We start from the raw sequence: 23,578 nt of genomic DNA on the forward strand, positions 1-23,578 counted from the left end.
GAGGGAAGAACTCTAGCTCCATCTCCAACTCCAACAACATCCAAAGTCACTGTTTTGTTCCACACTTATGCGCCCCCTTTTGTGATGGGATTGACGACAAGATTGGAGTACATAGGAGCACTTCAAAAAGGACCATAAATTGTGGAGTTATGGAAGTATATATATATACTGGAGGTATGTCGCAACTCACAAATAAGACAAGAAGGTGCAATTGATGCATAGGAGGGAAAACTTATAACTACTGCTATAGCTTATAAATAATGGCCTTACAGTTTTTAAAAGAAAAGGCCTGACAGTAATAGGATTATAAATAACTTCTTAATGCATTTGCAAGTGGATCATTAGGGTAGGCTGTCTACATCACACCCTTTGGGATGTGGCCCGCGGGATGCTTTGTGCACCGGGCTGCCTTTTTTTTTTTTTTTTTTTAATTTGTAAGTGCATCATAACAACTTTTGTCTATTTGAGAGGTTCTCGAATAAGCTGCTACAAATGAGTAAACTTGCAACAGTTATGTTCCTGTTCTTTCAGTGAAATCCTTGTTCCTACTCCTTCATGACTAGAGCAGAAAAGATTACTCGAAATGCTTCCTTCACAAAAGAGAATTTCCACAGTTTTGGTATGTGCATCAAACACTTTGTAATCGCCAAGCACAACAACCTTCAGATGATGTGAGGGCTTAACAGATTGGAAAGATTTTTCACAAATAAACAAAGAAAAGCACTTTGGTCTCATGAGCATTGACTGCAAACAGATAAAGAACCTACACTTTCATTTACTGCTTTCAGGTATCATATGATCCTTTAGCATCAATTCTGAGCTCATTCATGTCTCCTCTGACCCTTCAACAACTATGAGAGGGAGATTATAGCTTCTCTACAATGCCATCACTAAAGCAGCTTCTATACAAAGAAAGGTATTCCTAAACCAGCAAAAAACAATTCCCTTTCTTCAGTCTTTCTCCGTCTATTCTCTTTATTCTTTTCCTCCTACTGCTTGCTCTCTCCAGTAGTCTAGGGATTTCAATCTTTTGAGATAAGCTTAGTTGCTGATTTCAAAATTACAGCAACACTTGTTTCTTGCCTATTAAAATTTCAATGTTCAGTTATAGCTTCTTTAAACAGGAAAATATGATTTTTTTAAAAATTTATTTATTCAAAAATTGGGGGTAGGGGAAGGGGAAATGGGAAGAAGGTCACAATGTGGGGAATCGAACCCTCACCAACAAGGTGGGAGTTCAAGTAGCCAACCAACTGCACTACTAAGATTCCCCAACAGGAAAATATGATTACTGGAGAGTTGTTTCTGATATTCTTCAAGCCATCACTTTGCTTGCCTACTAGACTAGTAAAACAACCACATAACCCCAAGAATGTGCCTCCAGCACATAAATTACAGCAGATGGCAAGAAACAAGTGTTAAACATGCTTTTCACTTTATTACTTGGGGAGATCAAGAAAGAATTAAAATAGAAAAAACGCCTGCTAGAGAATTTGACAAGTACCAATAAAAAGAACAGGGATTACTTCTAATTTGGGGTAAAAGTGACATGTAAACTAAAAGAGTTACTTTCTGTTGAAATGACTCACCATCACTAGCAGCTGAAACAAAGAATACAATACTTACAAATCTCCTTTGCCACCTAGCTTTCTAAGGAATATGGTATAAGTCTTGTCAACGTGGAATTACGCATGATACTAAGGTAAAAAGTTATAACCTCACGTGTACATGTAGCTAACCAAATGATACAGCAATCTAGCAACCAAAGTCATGAATACAAATAGAGCATCAAAAGCACCAGTTAGAGGCCTACCTCTGATACAAATAATTAAGCACGCTTGGATGCCATTCTTTCTTGATAACAGGGATGCCCAAATTCACCAATAAACCAATTTCATTTCATTACATGATGGCATAACACCTGTCTACAATGTTCTTGATTGATCAACATCGTGTCCATAATGGATCAACAAGAATCTGATTTCAGGTATTCGTCATGGTCATATCAACCTTTGCACATTGTTCCTTGATTGATCAACTTGACATCCAAAAGAAATCACCAAATACACAATTCATTTCATTGATGACCATTGCAAGCTGTAGTTGGACAGCTAAAATATATACAACAACAACTATGCTCAATCTCAAACTAGTTCGGGGTGGATTCTAACTTTACTCTGACCGTCGACCAACTTCCCATTGATGACCATTGCAAACCGCAGCAGACAGCTCAAAAAGATACTACAACAAATATGCTCAATCTCAAACTAGCTCGGTCGGCTTGTAGTTTTACTCTAATCATCAATTGATTGCAACCCTCTTCTCTGTTAGGACATGAAACAGGCAATGTAAGCTCATACAAAGCTCACAGCTCCACACGATCACAAATTTAAAACAGCACCGGAAAACTGAGAACTTTGCCACACTTCAATCCCCTCAGCATCTTCTCTAGTAACAAACAGTCTATCTCCAGCTCCCTCAATCTTCTTTATGATCCCTCTTCCGGCATCCTCCACTTTATCCATATAATTCCTCCTATACAATCCTTCATGCAACACCCTTTCCCTCTCAACGTCACTTCCCTTCTCGACCATTCTCGACCACACTTCCAACCCTCCTCCTCTTCCCACAAACACCTGCTGTCTATAACAGTGAATCAAGCTACTAGTTCCACCACCTGCATGCCTCATGCATGGATTTTTCTCTTCCAGATAAACCCATGGATCTTCACTTAATTTACGTAGGTCTGCCACAGCCAAATCACCTGATTTTGAACATATCTTGAACATAGTCAAATCCCCCCTGTCAAAGTCAACATCAGCAAACGAGTCCCCGAACCGACTGCTCCGACCTGAACCCGGCTCATTCGTCTCCCACACAACGTCTCCGGACCTGGAGTCCCACAACCGCACGTAACCGGCATACCCAAAAGCTCCGGCAGTAACTGAAACACCGACTAGCGCATTAATCTCCGGTAAAAATGTCAACTTTCCAACAACAGTTGACTTTGCCGAATTACCAGATTGTCTTCCCAACTCCGAAATCGCTTTCATCGTAGACTTATCAATACTCAGAACACAATTTTCTCTATGTTGACACTCGAAGGCAGCAAAAACAGAGTCCGGCGAGTCAACAACAGCGTGTACTTGGGCCTTGTAGATTCTCGGGTCAGACGGGTCGGTCCATTCCACAGAGCCAACTCTACGTCCATTAGCCAAGTTATAAAAATGGAGCCCGGATTCGAATTCAGAAGCAACACCAGCCAAATCGGGTCCAACCTTCCTAATGGAGCTGATGTAATCAAGGTGTGTCCTAATAGTTTCGGTATGTGTCAAACTCCAATCATAAACGGAAACCTGCCCGCCGTGAGCAAGCCAAACGGAACCATCAGAGTCTACAGCATTGAAGTCCGTTACAACGCCATCAGAGGAAGGACGAATGGTTGAGAAAAGTGACGCGTCGATTCCACTGAGTTGACTCGGGGCGAGTGCAGATCTGAGTTGTGATTCAATTCCGTAATAAACAGCTTCATCGATAAGCTCTTGATTGGAGAAACGTTTTGCTGTTGAAGGGAGACGATTAGACCGGAGAAGAGCTAAAAGAGCCGAGAAGATTTCTGGGTCCCGGTCGATGAAAACCGGGTCGTCGGAATTCCGATTCGATAAGACGGATAAAAGAGAATCTGGTCCACCGGAACGAAGTGTTGATACTGTGGTTTCAAAGAGCTTACCGCCGACGTTGAGCTTTACACGATCACCACCTTGCCCAAGAATGGTACGTCTTCCGCCGTCGTCTTCCATTGATCGGAGATTTGGAAAATAGATATGCCGGCGAAAGGTTGGACTGAGCAAAGAAAGAAGATTCAGTTGACAAGTCACCGGAGCTGAATTGTGCTGTTTTATTTTGGTGGAAAATAGCAAATAAATCTGATTATGGTTTAATTTTGTTTAATTAGGCGGAAATTATTTAAAACGGCAATAAGCAATTGATACAAAAACAATATGGAAAATTGAGTTCATAATATTCTCCTCCGCTGTTTTATTTTGGATGTAATCAAGGTGTGTCCTAATATTCCTATTTCTACACCCTCAGAAAATCGAATAAAAAATGAAAAAGAGAATTATTTTTGGACCTATTTGGATATGATTTTAAATTATAATTTGAAATTTATGGTTTGAAGTTGGAATTTTATTTGAACATGTATTTTTTATTTTTAAAATTGTATTTTTTTTATAAACATGAAAATCTTGTAATTTGTGAAAGTTATTAAATATTTTCTACTCTTATACAATTTTATCAAATGATGAGCAAATTTTAGTTTATAAACAGGTTGTTGAAATATCTTAAAGCACCGAATTAATAAATCATTTATCTCTATATTACTTTATAAATAAACAATTGCGATTACATGTTATTACAAACTTTCTAATACACATAATTTTACAAAGATTTATTGATCAAATAAATTAACAATAATAATAACTACCTCCCACCCACACATTAACCAGTAATCATTATATAATATTTATTAAATATCTTTTGAATTTCTTGAACACAAAATTAGAAATTGACTCAATAGTTTAGAGATACAAAAGAAAAATTGAGAGAAATATTGAAAGTACTGCTAAACTCAATGTGATTTATTAATTTCATCCATGAATTAGTGATAGCCTTAAAAATACCAATTTACATGACTAATTGAACCTAAATACATCCTGATCTTTATGAGGAAATACACTCTCAAATTCTCGCCAACTTTAGAAATGTTTTCAACACTTCTCTCGACTTTTTTATTAATAGCCTTATACTCCTACAAGAATTTGATACCACTTGTTATGACATGTGGCAAATTGGATGTGTATCTAAGTTTAGTTAATCAAGTAGATAAATGTTTTTAAAGTTGTTAATAGTTAATGACAAAACTAATAATTTACCCCATGGATGCTTTTAATACTTCTCTAACAGGGTTATCAAACTTGAACTCCCAATTGAGAAAAAAAGCTTCAAACTTTAGTTATGGAGTCTTTAACAGGGTTATCAATAAAAGGGGTTTGTTTGGATAAGGTTTTAGATAAACATAGAGTTTTATCTCTGAGTAAAAAATCAGAAATTTGCTATTAAAGGCAATAAAAAGCCTTCGTATAAAAATAAACTGCAAGTTACAAAGTATGGCAGAAACGAGGGCCCCCTTGTATAAAAAATGTATGAATCACTTTTCCAATGGAAGACAAAATTCATTTTCTCCAAACATATCAGAGAAAATCACGAAATTTGATAATTGTGAAGACTGTTCCCGCTACCAAATTGTTACTGCTGCAGGACATCCGAATAGATAATGAATGACTCAGGCCCTCCTTGTCTGGACATTATTCGGATTGGACAGTTAACAGTCTTCTATACAACAACGAGATGAGTATTTACCAAACGAAGAACATGATGTCTTCATTCCAGAACTAGCTCAGTGCAGAAACTAAGATTAGGGAATTGGGGAGCTTAGCTTATGATAAACATCATATACAATGGCCCTAAGATTGCCTGGCTACTCATCCCCCATTGACTCATTGCACCACAAGTACATGCTACCTCAGCAATGAGAGCCAGAGGCAAGGTGCATCTGAGGAAGAATAGGAAATGGTCAAACACTACTCGTCCACAACAGAGACAAGAAGCTGCTGGAAGATATAGCATTCCACTTACGAGTAGACCATCCAAAAGAGAAAAGGAGCACAAAGCACTCGGGCACAAGTTACTTGAGAACAAAATTGTCATGGGAAAGACGAGGGGTGGAATTACAACCTAAAACCACCATTATACCTCCAAAATAAGAAGCATCAAGAATGGCCTACATAGCCAGATGAACAAGTGGGCCAGAATTTTCTGTTTTGCTCCTGACTCTGATACAACACAACTCAAGCAAGGAGGGGTAAAAACCCAAATAATCTCAACCCATCATCTCCGAGATTTGCTTCAGTGCACACCCTCCACCCCCCTAAACCAAACACCAGTCATGTTTTCAAAGAATTAAGTGATCGGTCATGGGAAGCATCACCATTAACTCCCACCTCTGAAACATTTACTTGAGGTAATCTATCCTCCACTGAAGGTTCATCCACGTGATTGACAGTGTCCCACAAGAACCCATTTTCATTTTCCACCAAAATCTTATCAAAGTCTTTATCCGCTGCTCGAGGGTGAGATGTAATGTATGAGACGTATTCACCTGCATATAAGCAAATATTAGTCTACAAATAATCTCTAAAAAAGAACTTGTACCCTGACAAGGTAACTTTAAAAGGGGAAAGAAATTAAAGCAACTCCTGGATCTTATCATAAAATGAAATTGAATTCAGATATAGGTGTAACATGTCAGAATTGACAAGTGTGATATAATGACATCATGTAGAAGTGGCAACTAAGGAAATGAAGGATAATTCTGCTAAAACACACAAGGCTAGTGTTTTTGAAAGCGAAAAAGGCGATGAGGTCCATGGAATTTGAAGCAAAAGTGAGAAGTGAAGCACACACTTATTTGAAGTAAAGTGCAGAATTTACTGGAAACTAAAATATTAAAAAGCCAATGAATTTAGTACAATGAAAGTTAAGTTGCAATGAGAAAAATTCACTCCAGCATGCAATATACAATAACTCCATTACTAATCCAGCTCATCAAAATTCGAAGAAGCGACAGACTTTAGCTAGAATCACTTTATGCACCATTGTTTGAAGCACAAACTACTCTAAAGACCATGACTTCGCCTATGAAGTAACAACACCCTACTTCGAGAATCAATTCATTGCTTTAAGAAATGAAGCAATATCTTTAGATAACCCTGCACGAGACAGTTTTTAAGAATTTACTTGACATGGGGCACTGGTGCTTAAGAATTTACTCATTATGCAAATCCACTTATGAAGTAGTTATAAGAAAAATGAATCTCCATCACAGTATTAGCTCAGGATTCTTGAAACAAGTTAAACCAGGAAATTCAAAAGGGGGCATTTCAAAAAGGATCTTACCAGCCATGTTCCGAAGTGCATTCTCAGCTGCCTGTTGCTGAGCATCCTTCCTAGTCTTACCCATCCCAACACCAACTCTCTCACCGATAAAGAAGACCTAAAGATTATTCAGGATCAGAATTCTGTTTGTCTAAATTCAGATGCCAAAATAATTATGCACTTTTATATGAACAACAATGACAGGAGCAACACTCTCATATCAAAATGAATATCTTCAAAGATAGACATTAACAGACAGTTCATAAGCACCTAACAATATTCAGAGTCAAATATCAAGACATACAGATCCACACAAGTTCAGCACAGCACATGTCTCACATATATAATAAATTTTGATGGACTCTACTAGAATAAACAGATCCATGAATGTCAAAGTCATTAGCACACTACTTTCAAGTATCTCATCAGCCATTACCTTGCACACTACTTTCAAGTATCTCATCAGCCATTACCTTGCACAGTACTTCCTAGCATCCCGTTAGAATCAAAAGAGGAACACTATTACTATCGGTGGAAACTAGTGCTGTTTAACAGAAATTTCTCTTCATATTTATATGACAAACAATGCGATTAATCAACCCCTGCAATAGCTTCGGATAGGTGAAAAACATTCTTCCATAATGAATTTTCTAACCTCAACTGAAAATTGCAATTCCTCACTAGTGCTCACCACAGGCCTGAACTCAACCTACAAAGCAAGACACATTGGTGGAGCTCTTACTATGACAACCAAGAAAAATCAACAGAGATAACATCTTGGCTAAAAAGTATGTAGCACATACCTTTGAGTTGCATCGCCGTCCAATTTCTTGCAGCACTCCAGTAGCTAAAGATGGCAAGAAGTTCGTTCTCCCAGCTTCTAGTTGAGATTCTCTGTTGTTAAATAACGACTGATGTTGAGAGATTCTACCCTCTGTCAAGGCAAAGTACAATCAGTCTAGCAAGCATATGTCATGAACTTGATGAAGAGAGGGAATAAACAAGGAAAAGGAGAAGATCAAAGAGACTATGCTTAAAATGAACACTTTAGCGGATCCCTCTCTCAGCCTTCATCAACCATCCTTTGTTCTCCCTACTACCAAACTAAAAACAATCTATAAAGTGCATATCCCATAGTCAATATTTTGCTTCTAGAATTTAAGATTATCCAAAAACTTCTTTTGAACTCCTTCCAAATACCACTATTTAGGGGAGCGCAAAGCGGAAAAAAGTGACAAGGTCCTGCTTCACGCTTCACTAGCTTAAAGAGTGAAGTGAAGCACAATTTAAAAGAAAAAAGACCAAAACAAAAAGAGACGAAATATATAAGCAAAAATTCATATTAAAAACTAAAAAAAGGTTCCCCTTTAGTTGCCTTGTCACAAAACAGACATACAATTGTTGTTCTATTGGTCTCCCCAACTTTTTTTCCCCTTTTTTCATGCCGGGTCAGCCTTTTTTAATCACGGATAAGATCTAAGAAAAACAATCAACATTATATTTTTATCACTATTAAGAGAAAATTCAACGACATTTTAGTCATTGTTAAGAAACAAAACAATTCAGCAATATATATTTTAATCACTGTGAGGAAACAAATACTCAGCAACATATAATTTAAATAATCAAAGCTAACCAGGGCAAAGGAAAACAGAGTAACAAACAAAGTTGAAAAAAAGAAGAAAAATTCTAGGCTAGCAGTGCCACTGCACCAGGAAGAAGAAGAAGAAAGAAAAGAGAAAAAGTGTTGGAAGGAAAGAGTACACTGAAACCTTATTATTCTGATTTCTTAAGGACCAGGTAAGTGGTGACTCTTTTTATTCTTTAAAATCGATCACTTATTAATTACAAAAATATAAGTGCTGCTTTTCTCGCTTCGCCGCTTCTGATCGCATTGCGCTTCAATCCCAGAAGCGGCAGCTTCTGGTCACTTCGCGCTTTTCTCGCTGAAGCGCTGAACCCTTGCTTCGCTTCCCTTCACCGCTTAAAGCGATGAAGCGCTTGCTTTCCCGAACACTGGCAAACACTATCTTGATCATTAAAGATACACACATACCACCATCCTGGCAATCAACAAGTAAAAGTATGCAATTCCAGCCTTCTTTACATGTTTGGATAAATTATATCCCACGCCATTATTGATAAATAAGCACGCACCTAGTTGGATTTGTTATAATTTGATAGCTGGGGCTCATAATCACAAGCTGAAAACTAGCCCTTAGGAAAACAATCAGTAGCAGCAAAGACTTCAGTCAAACTTCAAACTAGCCATTAACTTAACAACATTCATTCCCCAAAAGAGTCACTGAGATGGCTACTTAACCCCAAGAGCAAACACTAGTGGAATATGATTAATAAATGCATTCCTTCCTAGAGGCCAACTTTTGCTCATAATATTTCAACTTCTTAACAGCAAATGGGGTATTAAAATAGCAATAAGCAGTAACACAGTATAAGAGTGAACTCAAACTCACCTGTCTGATGAATAAGAGAATTCTGTCTATGCATTTCATGCCTGAAATTTACCTGCAAAGAGCCGTGTACCCGAATGAATAAGTCAGCAGGAAGACAGTCATAACTATTTCTGAAGGAAGCAGTAGCAAGTACCTCCCCATTCTTCCCTGTAGATGCATAAGTTGGTAACATCATGTTTGTTGCATCTTGACTCATAAAATTCTGATGACCTCTCTGTTTAGCATACCTTGATGCATCAGATTCTTGAAAAATTCCAGGTGATCGACTACCCATCTGTCCTTTATTTAGGTCATCTTCCACCAACCATCCACCCTGTGATGGTATGGGCAGTATGGGTGGTTTCTGAGGCACTCTAGGTAATAAAGGAGGTTCTGCTGAACCACGATACCTCATATCCTGGCTAGGATTCAATATGGGGTACCTTCTCTTCCCATCACCATCAGCTTCAGAAAAGCTGCTATCTCGTCTAAATGGAGCACCCAGCAAACTTGGTTCTAAACACACACAGGAACAAAATGAACCACGGTTGGTAAACCAAAAAGATTAATACATCTCTTATATAACTGCAGGTAAAGATAGATTTCAATACTTTCTGAAGGTTGAATTGGTCTCACTGATTGAGCAGGTACATTTGCAGCAATTCCAACCATAAGCTGGGAGCTTCCTGGCTTCATATCAGGATTGTTACTCATGAAAACAGGAGCAGAGTTCATATTAACTTTTCTCTCCTGGATAGAATATAAAATGAGAAGATAAGCAAATGACCGCTGAAAAATCAAGTACTTGATTTGATGTGTGATGTGTTACACTTCCAAGTTTTTTGGGGGATCGATCATGTGATAAGAAGTCAAGATAGGCAGTAATAACAGGTAAAACCACACCTGTTGATTCAACCTTTGTGTAACTTCAGGCCCGTACATTCCCTCAGGAATAGGAGCAGGAATCCCACATGACGCAAAACCAGCATCCTAAGAGTAAAGAAAGTAAACCCTCATCATAATGATCAGCCTTCATTTAAAGTTGAAATTTAAAGAGCTTGTAGATGAATACCTCGGACATTAAGTAGTTGCTAACATCAGGTGCAGAAGGTAAATTTACAGCCTCATCTTCATAAAAGATCTCACAGATCTTTCGGAGTAGGCCTTCATCAAACTCTCTGATTGACAAAGAAAATGGATCAGATAAAAAACTACTTAATTGACTCAAACTTAAATCTCTCTTCTGAGGACTGAGAATGAACTTACTTAAAGAAACGACCTCTAACATCACAAGCAACATTTCTCGCCACACACAGGACCGGTACTGCATTGGCCATCTACTCAATAAAGAAGTTCCAATCAGTCTCGTGTGACCAGAAAAAAAGAAGATGATATTAAAATCATTTGAAATGGCAAAACACACACCTCTGCTAGCGGAGCATAATATGGAGCGAAAGCAGGGACAACATGAACACGAGGTTGATCTTTATCTTCCCACACTTTTAATCGGTCATCAATAACCATCGCCAATTTTGGATGACAAATGCCATTTCGGAAGACAGTAAGTAAAGACTTCTTGGCCCCTGTGGGATTAAATGACAGAGATGATGTTACTTGGTTAAAGAAAAGAAGTTATAATTTACCAGTTCAAGAGGAAAGGGTATTATAGTCCGCTGATGAGAAGCAATCACAGTTGGCAGCCTTTTGTATGTCACTGCCACTATAACATTAGAAGCTTAAAGAAAATACCACTAATGAGCTTAGAACGACATAAATCAAACACAAGAAGACAAATCTTTCATTACTTATGGTGCTTCATTATGTTTCACTGTAAGAAGAGGATTATCTTTTCTCTTGTCAGGATAGGGAAGAGGAATTGTGTTACCATGTAAAGAAGAACAAACTATTATTTTCCCAAGGAGTCATAAAACAGGAAACTATTCTAGGTCCTAACCTGATCTAACACATACAACACGGTCCATCAATTGATTGGCATTAATGAGGTGTGACCCTGGGTCGAGTAGCCTCCAAATCTCCAAGGCATAATCTCTCTCTGCCATGGTGCAAACATATACTTCAAACCTTTTCCGACCTTTCGCCGTCAAATAAGTTCTCAACTCATCCCACGCAGGACGTAATCTAACAAGCACGCTGGTATCCCGATTCTGCACAAGAAGTTTCCATGATGAGAAAATGTGTGGAGCTAAAAACTTAATCTTGAGACAAACATAATGTGTTGCAAAATGTCCAACTGAATTCGAGTTCACATTCTAAGGTTACACTGATAACTGTAGTAAGACAATGAAAACCTTAGATATTCCAGTTGCAGTTGAGCTAGAAGGCCAAACATCCAGATACCATTTTCTTTTAGCTACATGAACATAATAGTGAATGAATGGAAGAGACATAAAAGAACAAAGACCGGAGGCGGATGCTTTCCACTCCTCCAAACGCTTCCCCCCAGCAATTCGAACAGACAAGGATGCAGATCTCTAAACTACATTTGTTTCCATCAAGTTTAAGATGCCCAAATCTGAATACACATCTAAATATTAAGATGTGCATAAAATCTAGATGTTTGACTCTGAATGCACATCTGAAATTAAGATGTTATCCTGAGATCCGAACACTGAATAATTAAGCCTATTTGTTTTCAATATCCAAATGTATATATAGAATTAAACACTTTATTTATAAAATATTATAAAAATCTCCTTTTAACAAAATAAATTTGGTTTATTGATAGAAAATAATATTTTGAATACTTTTATTTGATAAAAAAATGAACTATCAAAAATGCAAATAAAAATTATGCATATCAATATAAAGAATTATTGTAACAAGTTAAAAAATTCAAATCTTCAATTCTCTCATTTTTTCTTGATGTTGCTTTGTTGCTTATATTTCTATAAAGAGAACTTGCATAAGCCCTCTGGACCTGTCATTGTCATTGTTTCCTTTTCTGCATACTAGAGTTGTTAAACACTTCGAATCGTAATCTACAGGTCACAAAATAGTTATCTAAGGCTGTTTAACATAATTGCCAGAAGAAAAAACTAAGAAAAATAGAGATGAACTGTTTCTATTTCATGAAGGAAGAAGAAGGGAGCACATTCAGTTCTAAGAATCGAAGGTTTCATGGGTTCGTTCGCTGAGTGAGGCGTCGAGCAGCGATGATAATTTAAATAATTTTCTAATAATGTGCTTAATCTTTGTGGGTGCGAGAGTTCTTGCTAAACATCAATACATTCAAAAATATTCCGTATTTGCAAAAACTATGAAAACTTATCGGTTCAAGAGGTGAGAAAGGAGACTGAGAAGTGTGAAAACCTTGTTGAGAGGAGACGCAGGGAGGACTTGAAAGATCTTGAAATTAAGCGTATTATTTAAAGAATTTGAATGGTATTGTTATAGATCTAATTCATTCAGACTCATTAAGAGGCTTTATAAGGAAACTGTTAGAGTGGGCTTAGAGTCCCACATTGGTTGGGGAATAAGCTGGTGGTCTACCTATATGGACTTGAGCAATCTTCCCCTTAAGAGCTAGCTTTTGGAGTTTGAGTTAGGCTCAGGTGCCCTATCTTTACCTAGAATCAGAGACAGGTCCATCCCCATTTGGGCTTTTGATCCACGCTCCAAGTGGGCCTGAGCGTGAAAAGGGTATTAGAGTGGGTTTACCACATTGGTTGGAGAATAAACTGGTGGTCTACTTATATGGACTTGGGCAATCCTCCCCTAATGAGCTATCTTTTGGGGTTGAATTAGGCTCAGGTGTCATATCTTCATTTGTTACAAGAGACAAGCTCATCCCTATTTAGGCTATTGAACCACACCCCCAGTTGGGCTTGGGCATGAAGAGGGTGTTAGAGTGGGTTTAGAGTCCCACATTTGGTTGGGGAATAGATTAGTGGTCTATTTATGTGGACTTGGGCAATCCCCCACTCCTGAGTTTGTAGGGTTGAGTTAAACCCAGGTATCATATCTTTATAGAAACAAAACATCTGAATATTAAGATTCAGACCTTAAAACAAGCACACTTAATAGGTTGAATTTAAATGAGTAAGATTCAGACCTCCATTAAATGCAAACAAATGAGGCCCAAGTGTGATCAGCCCATAGGGGTATCCAACTTTGCCTCTGCTGGTGGATTAGCAAATTGACATGTGTAAGGACCATCAACAGCAAAAAGTGCACATATATAATGAACAAAGGTTACTCAAATCCATAGCAATTCATTAAAAAACTTCTGCAACAAGGGAGCAATAGACACCATAGAGTATATTACAAACATCTTCACAGTGAGCGAAAATGATTGAGTTACTTAGACAACAGTATGATTCAATCTGCTCTTTCTCTTGACACAAGGACACAAGAAGCATCACTAACCTAAACACTGGCAATTTAAAAAAAAAAACTAAACACTGGACCAAAATGAAGTATGATTTTTGGACATTAGATGCAGATAATGTGTTTTACAAAGCAAACTAAAAGTAACAATGACATATTAAGTTTGATACTGAATGGTCTCAATAAACTATACAAAAAACCTTGCCTACAAGATATAAATAGAATATGTAAGCTTTCTGAAAAGAAAGAAGACGTAATTGTTGAGTGATCACAGTTGTCCGAAAAAATTGAAGGCTGTTAACTAATAAGTATATTGATAACAGGTCATATAAAAAGACAGGATAACAGCCAATCTTTAAGAACAGAACTTTCAGATACTGTGAAGCTAGGTGAATCATTTAGATTAACAACCTAATCTACTTTCCTACAATAGTACTCCATTTTGTATGAGAAACCATAAAGCATCCTCTACTCAACTTCAAAATTCAATCAATCAACTTGCCTCAATGCACTGCATACACTTCCATAATATAAACCTAAAATACTAAAAATAAAAAGAATAATATCAAAATACTATAAAAATTAATGACAACCGACAACTAAAAAGTCAATAACCAAACCTTTACTCCACATGTATATCACGACATGCAACTCATCAACTTCCACTAGCACCTTAAGGGAATGCCCTGAGCAGGGGGGATATTCTCCATGATGCGAACAGTAGAATAAATTGAGAAATATGCATGCTTTAGATGTGTTCACCATGATAAGAATCAATAATTGCAAGGCATAACAGAGAAATGAAAGAAAATATATGTATCTTATTACCTCTGGATTAATCCGTGTAAGGACCACATTCTTTTCCTCCAGCCTTATGACTGGCCGAACTACACGCTCCTGCCCTTCAGATAATGGTAGCACCTCCTCTTGCTGAGCTCTATATATTCCCCCACTGTCAACAACAGAATCACTCTCTAAATACTGCTTCAGCAGTGCACGATCCTCCATATACCTCCTCATCTCAGCGGCCATTCCAGACGACCGAATTGGATCCATCTCTCGTGCTAACCAACCCCGCAAAGCCTCAATTCTATCTTCAAACGACTTCATTGTATTTGCAACAATTAAGGTCTCATCCAGATCAAAAACAATCGATAGACACCTCATATTCAACATCTGCAAACAAGCACTATACAGACCAATGGGCACTGAATAGCACCAAAAACAGGGGAACTTTTTCTGCTTACTCGCCATTGCTACCAAATGTATTTCTTCTTCCCCCAGAAAGACTACTGCAGTCTACACAAAGACCAAGGAAATGGAACAAATGTGTCAGCAGACATCTTATCCATAAGAATACATTATAGCCACAAAACATCAATTATACATTATTTAATATATGAATTCAGGATTTCTCATCCCCCTTATCAGAACTAATGCTATGTATACTCCAGACAAATCACATTTCTGACAACAGCTTTAAGCACATATCTGTCATTCGTAGTGCAAAAATATAAGAGAACCTGTTTACATCTCATATGAGATATATCAATTATTTTCAATAGATACATAAATGCCAAAAAAGCAGCAATATATGTAGAACTGCCAACGTCATCCAGCATCCTCATTATTAAATCTTAATACCACAAAAGAGTTTGCATACACATCCACATGAAAATGCCACAATTACTCCATTGCATATCGACTATAGTCAACCAAAAAAATCATAGCCATATCAGAAAATCGCCAATTTATTTCACAAAATAACCGCATCATAGCACTGCTAAGAAACTTCCCATACAAATGTACATTAAATGCCACAAACATTCCTCACTGTCAAAAATTTGGGGTAAGCAATTAAAAAAAAAAAAACTGCATCCAGTAAATTTCACAATAAATGTAAAATCATCAACAACCATCATCTCTCATTGTCAAAAATTCCGTCAACAACCAAACAACAATAGCCCTATGGTAATTTCGTAGTAAATGCAGAGTCAGCATTTCACATCAAACATAAAATCATCAACAAACAATTCTTCTCACTGGGAACAAAATTCCATAACCAAAAAAAAAATACTACTCGTGCAGTAATTACACAGTATAAGTAAATTCATCACTATACAAACTGATCATAGTTCGTTATTCAATTAAAAAATAGTTAATGTCTATTAACCTTGAGGTCATAGTAGCACGAGGAATGAAGAGTTATCAACGGAGACTTCTCGGAACCAATTGACGCTGAATTCGAGTTCGGTTCAAGCTTACAACGAACAGGTGATGAAATCGTTCGCAAAAACAGCAATAGGATGAACCCGCTCACTATTTGTAGAGATATGATCAATCCGTATCTCGTTGTTTGGGAATTGGAAGTTCTGATCCTTCACAGGTATGGTATCCAGCTCTCCTAGACACGTTTCTCCTTGAAACACCAGGGATTTGAACCCTAAACGACTCATCTTTTACGAATAGTATCACCGAAATTCGAAATTCAAATCGAAAATAGCAGTTAATCACGCCAAATGTGATGAACAATACAGAGAGAGAAGTAAAAAAAAGTTAGAAGAGAATTTTCAATTTTTCTCTCTGTTCACTCCATTGCTGTGTTGTCTCTTTGTGTGTTTCTCTCTCTAGAGCTGGCGCGCTATACTATGCTATTGCTCTCGTTTTCTCGCTCTATAATAAGCAGCGGTTTCAAATGAGTGGGGTGTGTTTAGGTATTTATAGAAAGCAGAGGTGGGATTGGTTTACAATTAGTCTTACATTTGTATGAATTTACGGAAATACCGGAGGGTTTCGTATGAGTTATCTGGTTAAGGTACGCATGCGATGTGTGAGGCTTGCACAGGGTTTTGTTATCCTACGCTCTGGTTGACGGTGAAGATGTTACAACGTTTTGATTTGGAGAAATAATGACCGTTCGATCAACAAGATTTTGATCAGATGTGTTGCAAGATTTTGATTTGGAATAATAATGGCCGTGTAATCAACGAGAACTTAAGTTGTTGCTGGAGATGCATGTATTTTGTTACTACGTTCGGTATCCGTCTTGGAACGCGACTAAATCTAAATTCGCGCCAGGAAGTCTCACACTTCACACTTGCGGGTAAAGTGTTACCTAACAAATGCGACTTCGTAATCGTTTTTTTTTTCCGGGTGTTTCTCTAACTTCATTAACTTCTTATTTTCGCGTACTATTGCTCTCAAATTTAGTAAGTACTTTCAGGTCCAAATTTATGTTTCTGACTAAAATGATTAAAGGTTGATCGTAAATTTGGACATGAAATCTTTAATTTTTTGAAATAAAAATTTATATATTGGCAATTATATAAAACGTATTATAAGTCATAATAATTGATAATTTAAAATATATAAAAGATATATGAAGATATTACGATAAAAGATACACTTGTTAGAATTACAAAATTCGAAAGATGCCATATAAAATAAAGATGTTACAGATTTTGATTTGGAACAATAATAATCTTCGATTGACGAGATCTTTATATGTTATTAGAAACACGTGTATTTTATTACTCTCTTATTTAGTAAGTACTCCTTCTACCTCAATTTATATCGCAGGTCAAATAATTTAAGTTTGATCGTGAATTTGCGTATAAAAATCTTCAAGATTTTGAAATAAAATTTATATATTGAAAATTACGTTAAAATTAGAAAATTACAATAAAATTTGTATATCTAGGAGAGCTAGGTACTATTCTAGTTAAAATTAGAAGACAAACAAAACAAAACATCATGCTATTCTTAGAAAAGCCCTCATTGAGATCGAAAACATGTCAATTACATGAACTTTTGGATTCCTTTTCTGCATCTAATGTCCAAAAGTTCATGTGACTAACATGTTTTTATTCTCAATTAGGGCTTTCTAAGAAGAGCATGGTGTTTTGCTTTGTTGGTCTTCTAATTCTTAATAGGAATACTACCTAGCTTCCACATGTTTCACCTTGAAACACCACTGATTTGAAATCTTAATGACTCATCGTTTGAGTATAGTTTCATCGAATTTCAAAATTCACATCCAAAACATCGATTAATCACGCAAAATGTGATGAACAATCATCCCATCTCTGTTTTGCAAACAATTTTATCTATATCCCCTTTGCCCTCTTCCTAAAAATGTAAGCACAACAAAATAACACGAAAATCGAAAGAGTAAGAAACAACTAGTAATATCAAACACCAAACATTAAAGATTTTGAAATCATTTAAAGATTTGATTTTAGATCTGCCAAACAAAGATGCAGTCATCGTTTCTCCCAAGAGGTCACAATTGTTGTGAGCAAATATACTAATGACCATGAAGACTTTTTTGTTATGTTACTAATACTTGCTCTACTATTCGACCTATATTGATTGTACTAATATATAAGATTTTAAAAGGGAGACTTACATAAATCCCATTAATTTAAGATCTAATTACTTAGATACACTCTAATTTATAGTATTATGTATTTTACCAGATTTTGGTGCGTCTGGATGCGTTCAGATATGTCTAGACATGTGTATCTCAGGATACATGGGGTCAAAATTAGGTGAAATTTGTGTTAGATATATTGTATCCATATGGATTCACATGTATCTGGATACAAAACAAATCTCGCTCACCTCTCTCTTATTTCGCTAGCCACTCTCCTATGTATTTGGTAGCCCAGAAACATGCAAATCACATTAGATATATGTATATAGTGTGATTCACATGTGATTGAGATATATAACGAATCTCACTCGCCTCTCTCCCTATTTAGTGTATCCGGTAGCAAAAATACATGTATCTAAGTGTATCTTTCTCAATATATGGTAGAAAACTCTTAGTTAGTGGTAAGATACATAATGTTTTGAAAGTATTAATAGTAATAATATATATGGCAGTGAAGTGTGTCTATTTATGTAGTTTTCCCATTTTAAAATCAATTAACATTTAATTTTAAATAAATTAGTATTTCTTTTTGGACATGATAAAACAACCAAAGCAATGAAAAAGAACATAAACCAACAAATCATTTATCAAAAAAATCAGAGGAGAGAAAATAAACAATAACCTATTTGAGACTTTATATATATATAACATTGTTTTAATGTCAATTGCGCTGTTTTAACAATTTTATTAATTGGCGTTGATACACATACAAAATGCATTTAGCAGCCGACTAAGCAAAAGTCAATTACGCAGCTAATAAGCTAATATGAGCTTTAGAATATCTGCTAATTGCAGCCAACCTGCTTAATTTAAAAATGAAAATTGATTACCTCACACAGGTGGCGGAGCCACATGTATCCAAGAGTTTTAACTGACATTTCGTCAAAAAATTCTATTACGATTTTTATATATATATATATATATATTTTTTGATATTTTTTAATAAAAAAATTTAATTCCACCACTCACGAGTCACATCCTTCACATTGACTCTAATTGCTTAGCGAATGAAGAATTGTTTTCTATTATTTTCTTAAGTTCTCGGTTCAGTAAAGTTTAATTCATTACATATAAAATACTTTCAAGAATTCAAACATTATAAGTATTTTAATTTTTGATTAAATTTTCTCATTAAACTAATTTTACTAAACACTATTTTATATATTTTTCTTTCAATTTTATTGATATAACTTTTTTATTTAAAATGTCAAAACATAAAGTAGCATAGTCAAACTTTTCAAGTTTACCGAATTCGAAAATTACAAAACTTTTAATAAATAAAAGTAACATAAATTTCGAAAATCGAATAACAAAACTTTTAATAAATAAAAGTACATAAATCACAAAATTGTTACTATGAAGTACAAGTAATTGTTTCGAAAAATTAGAAAGGGAAATAAATATATTACTTACCTGGTAAATTGGAATATTATTCCAAAAGCCAATACCCTATAGTAAGTTGACACGTGTCAAATGAAGGAAAATGCGATGTATGTGATTACTGCCTCCAATGCTTTTACTGCACTTGATTTCTTTTCTGCTGACTCGCTAGGAGAATACGAACAAACACACACAACTGAAATTGCGGGAAAGGACAAAAATAAGAAGAATCCGCCATGTCATCAAACGTCTCCGGCACCGGCCCTCCCATGACTCCGCCGTTGGACCGTGGCGGAGACTTCGAGGTATCTACTGAAGACTCCGGAGACTACGTTTTTGGTTTGGAGTCGGTGATGTCAGAAGCTCAGTTCACCGGAGAAAATGGACCGATTCTCCCTCCGCCGGAACGTATGGTAGCGGAGGAAGGTTTTGCCCTGAGAGAGTGGCGCCGGTGAGCTTTATTTTTGTTTTTTCATTTCTCGGTTTTAAATTCTCTGCATGCAAAGACATATATGTATTAAATTCGTATAACATGATTTGATTGACTAAAATTGATAAAGTCCGTAATGGATTTTTGCGATAATCATGCTTGTTTAAGGTAATAATAATCGGTAGCGACTGATTTTTGCAAATAGCTATTTTAGTCAACTCTAGTTTGTTTTTTTTTCTAGTTTAGTTAATTGTTTGTCTATCAAAATATTTGATCAATGAGAGGAGCCTTGACGCAACAGTAAAAGTTGTTTGATTGATGATCATGAGGTCACGGTTTGGAGCCATGGAAATAGACTCGTGTAAGGCTATGTACAGTAAACCTAATGTCCTTCCCTTTCTGGGCTTGGAAAGCGGGAGCTTAGTGCAATGGCTGCTGGTATTATGAATCTGAGTGCTTCAACAAATTCAATTTACTTTGTTCGCTCTCTGATTTAAACTTATGATAAGTGCTTACAATGTTTGTTGCCAAGTGAATAAGTGCTGCCTTATCTTTTTTGTTTTCTCTTGGAGACAAAGATAGTTGTAGTATTCCTCCCGTTTACTTTTACTTATCCACTTTGGACTTGCAAATCCATTAATAAACAATAATTGATATGAGAATTTTTCAATAATACTCGTATTAATTGATGTTTAGTATAAGGTTTTGAGAAATAAGAACTTAATGCTAAGGTTTAACATGAAAAAAAATAATTGTCTTTTCTTGATAGGTTAAAATTGACAAGTAAAATTGAAAATCTATTTTTCGGAACAGTGAACAAGTAAAAGTAAACGGAAGGAATAGTTTATAAAACCCATGAACTTGATAGTAGTTTATAAAACCTATGAGAAGTTCAATTCTCAGTTTTGTTTGTTTCTCTTTTCAAAAAATAATGTTTTATTCTACATTTTGTTAATTACTTATTTAACATAGAATCAGAGTTTTCTGATCTATTTACTTGTTAAAAAATAGAATCTGATTTACCTCCAACACATGTAATTTCCTGACCTCGACCAATAAGTTGGGGAAAGTGAATTGAATTTTGATGTAGTCAACTCCTAAGATAAATTCATTAAAGAAGAAAATTCTCCTAAATACATTTGGGAGATCTTTGATACATTAGTGATAAATGAGTTCCTGATGACATGGTCTTGCAATGTGGTAGTCAATAGGGGATCCATAACTTTAAGTTGGTCGGTGGTCCGAAGATAAATTCATCAAAGAAAATTCTGTTAAAACTTTTGAGGAGGCCTTTGATTACTTATTGATAATTGAGTTGTTATGAAATAATCTTGCCATCTCATAGCTTATAGGTAGCTGGCTCAAATAAGCTAGTGTCTGTGGAGTACCCACTGCTTAACTTTGACAGTAGGTTCTAACTTAACGTAGATTTACATTTTAAAAAAAATTCACTATATATCTGCTGGTAGCACTCTCTTCCTTAAACATTTCAGTCCATGGTTGCAGTTGACTTGAGTTTACCTTTTAATCCCTGAAGGAAATTTTGTGATTCTTTTTACCCTTAAAGATCTCTGAAGCTGATACAAAGTAGAATACTGACTAGTTCATTGATAATATGCATTGTACATATGTGTTTGTGCATTGTACAAAGCTTCTTTACTGATGTGTAAATGTGATACTTTTGTTGTTAACAGCATGAAAAGATTGTGTTTATTGTGCAATCTGAAGCTTTACACATAATTCTCTATTTGAGCATAGCTCGGCTTATGCCTATGAGCTTTATTTTTCCATAATTATCAAGTAATACTTAGCGTATACCTATGATGCATTAAAACTCACCATTTCCAATTTACTTTTGTGTAGTGACATTCTAATTCGCATCCTATCTTATTCTTTGTTGTATGCTTGTGAGATGAAATTACAAGGTTACATTTTTTGATCTTCTCAGCTGAGAGGTGTAATATTTGTTCCATTTTCCAGATTGAACGCCATACGGCTGGAGGAGAAGGAGAAAAGGGAGAAAGAAATTGTTAGGGAAATAATCAGAGAAGCAGAGGAATACAAAGCAGAGTACTATAGGAAATGGAAACTTAGATGTGAGAACAACATAGCTGCTAACCGGGAGAAGGAGAAGGTGAGACCTACAGCTATATCAATTAAAAGTCTTTCCGAGGCATTTTGCTTAAAGTCACGGTTTGTTAACTAGTTTGGCATAAATTTGCTTGTGCTGGGTGTTTGTTTTCCAAACAGTTGCTTTAGCTGGAAGGTCTGACATGTCGTGCATCTAGTTACCTTCTCTTCCTAATCATTGCTTTCAACTCTTCAGAATAGGATATGAGTGTTGAGACAGGGAGATTAACCTAGTTAACCTAGTAAAAGTACCATCCAATTTTTAATCATGGTACTTGTTACTCTCCTTTTTAAGTTATTAGTTTTGAAAAAATCATTGTATCGGTACTTTCGACTCAACCAAGGCAGGGACACAGAGAAAAGCAGTTTCTACATTTATCTGTTTACATTTCATATGATTTAGCATTAATACTGCGTAAGAGGTGTAAATTAAAATATTTGAAAGTGGAAGTTTTCCACAAGAGATCAAAATGTGCTGATAACCTTTAGAACAATCTATGCTGAGTTTTTGTGCTTTGGTGAGTTTTATTTGCTAATCTCCACAGAACTATGTCTTTGGTTTTATGGTTTGTCAAATCTCTAAGCATAGTTCCACAGTACGGCAAGTTCCTCCTTAGTCAATCAATGTGTTGCAGTTCATGTGTCATCTTTTTCTTTTTTTCCAGTTATTCTTGGCCAACCAAGAGAAGTTCCATACTGAAGCTAATAAGGCTTATTGGAGGGCAATTGGAGAGCTTATCCCAAAGGAGGTCCCGACCATAGAGAAGAAAGGAAAGAAGGATAAGGAGAAGCAGCCATCCATCAATGTCATCCAAGGACCCAAACCTGGCAGGCCAACTGAACTCTCTAGAATGCGTCAAATACTTGTGAAACTCAAACACAACCCCCCTGAGCATATGAAGCCTTCTGCAAAACCATCTTCGGAACCAGGAAAGGATGCAAAGACAGGAATAGAAACTTCTGTTGCTGCCTCTGCAAAGCCTCAAGCTACTACTGCTGCATCTTGAAGGTTTATTCTCTGCTGCACAATGAAAATGCTACTGTGTTGATCTTGTAAAGCAGTCATCCTTTATACGTTAACTTAAATGTTATGAGTTTGAGAATAACTCCTATCAGGAAGTTTTTACCTTCATTTCTAGTTTTAGGAGCTAATATGTGCATAGAGAAAAGTGTCTATCCTTTACTGTGTTCATAGTCTCTGCTGTAAACTTCATCTTCATATCTGAAATTTGGAGTTACATAGTAGCTCATTCTGTGTGATTGTCTCTCTTTCTCCCTTATCAGCTACTGCCAACTTTACATTACATGAGAAAATGTATGAAAAAAGCTAAGTCTAATGTGAGACAATACATTTACTCCTCGATAGCCCATGTTAGAATAACGACATTATACAAGTATGAAGAATAA

At 36.1% G+C, this 23,578-nt stretch overlaps 5 protein-coding genes across 6 annotated transcripts in view; 2 read left to right on the plus strand and 3 right to left on the minus strand.

The window, feature by feature from the left end:
* Positions 1-23,578, plus strand: part of LOC125840365 (high mobility group B protein 1-like) — a 285,818-nt gene that overhangs the window by 194,068 nt on the left and 68,172 nt on the right. The window lies entirely within an intron of this gene.
* The window catches only part of LOC125840355 (chlorophyll synthase, chloroplastic), a 132,222-nt gene that overhangs the window by 6,559 nt on the left and 102,085 nt on the right, over positions 1-23,578 (minus strand). The gene's annotated exons all lie outside the window — the stretch shown is intronic.
* Positions 1,939-3,837, minus strand: LOC125840348 (protein ENDOPLASMIC RETICULUM-ARRESTED PEN3). Its single transcript, XM_049519310.1, has one exon. It carries the CDS (start codon positions 3,798-3,800, stop codon positions 2,382-2,384), a length of 1,419 nt encoding a protein of 472 aa, XP_049375267.1. The 5' UTR covers positions 3,801-3,837; the 3' UTR covers positions 1,939-2,381.
* LOC125840330 (RNA polymerase II C-terminal domain phosphatase-like 2) lies at positions 5,096-16,275 on the minus strand. The gene is given in 15 exon segments (XM_049519291.1): positions 5,096-6,220; positions 7,018-7,114; positions 7,652-7,705; positions 7,800-7,930; positions 9,471-9,522; positions 9,604-9,965; positions 10,061-10,199; positions 10,353-10,439; positions 10,522-10,627; positions 10,716-10,786; positions 10,875-11,032; positions 11,404-11,614; positions 14,625-15,095; positions 15,970-16,089; positions 16,091-16,275. Coding segments are annotated over 15 exon segments (2,436 nt in total). The 5' UTR covers positions 16,253-16,275; the 3' UTR covers positions 5,096-6,005.
* On the plus strand, positions 19,779-23,431 carry LOC125840362 (clathrin light chain 2-like). Its single transcript, XM_049519327.1, has 3 exons — positions 19,779-20,062; positions 22,022-22,175; positions 22,837-23,431. Exons 1-3 carry the CDS (start codon positions 19,848-19,850, stop codon positions 23,176-23,178), a joined length of 711 nt encoding a protein of 236 aa, XP_049375284.1. The 5' UTR covers positions 19,779-19,847; the 3' UTR covers positions 23,179-23,431.

The sequence above is a fragment of the Solanum verrucosum genome, unplaced genomic scaffold (genome assembly GCF_900185275.1).
Source record: "Solanum verrucosum unplaced genomic scaffold, falcon-dt-bn FXZP01000137.1, whole genome shotgun sequence".
Taxonomy (NCBI): domain Eukaryota; kingdom Viridiplantae; phylum Streptophyta; class Magnoliopsida; order Solanales; family Solanaceae; genus Solanum; species Solanum verrucosum.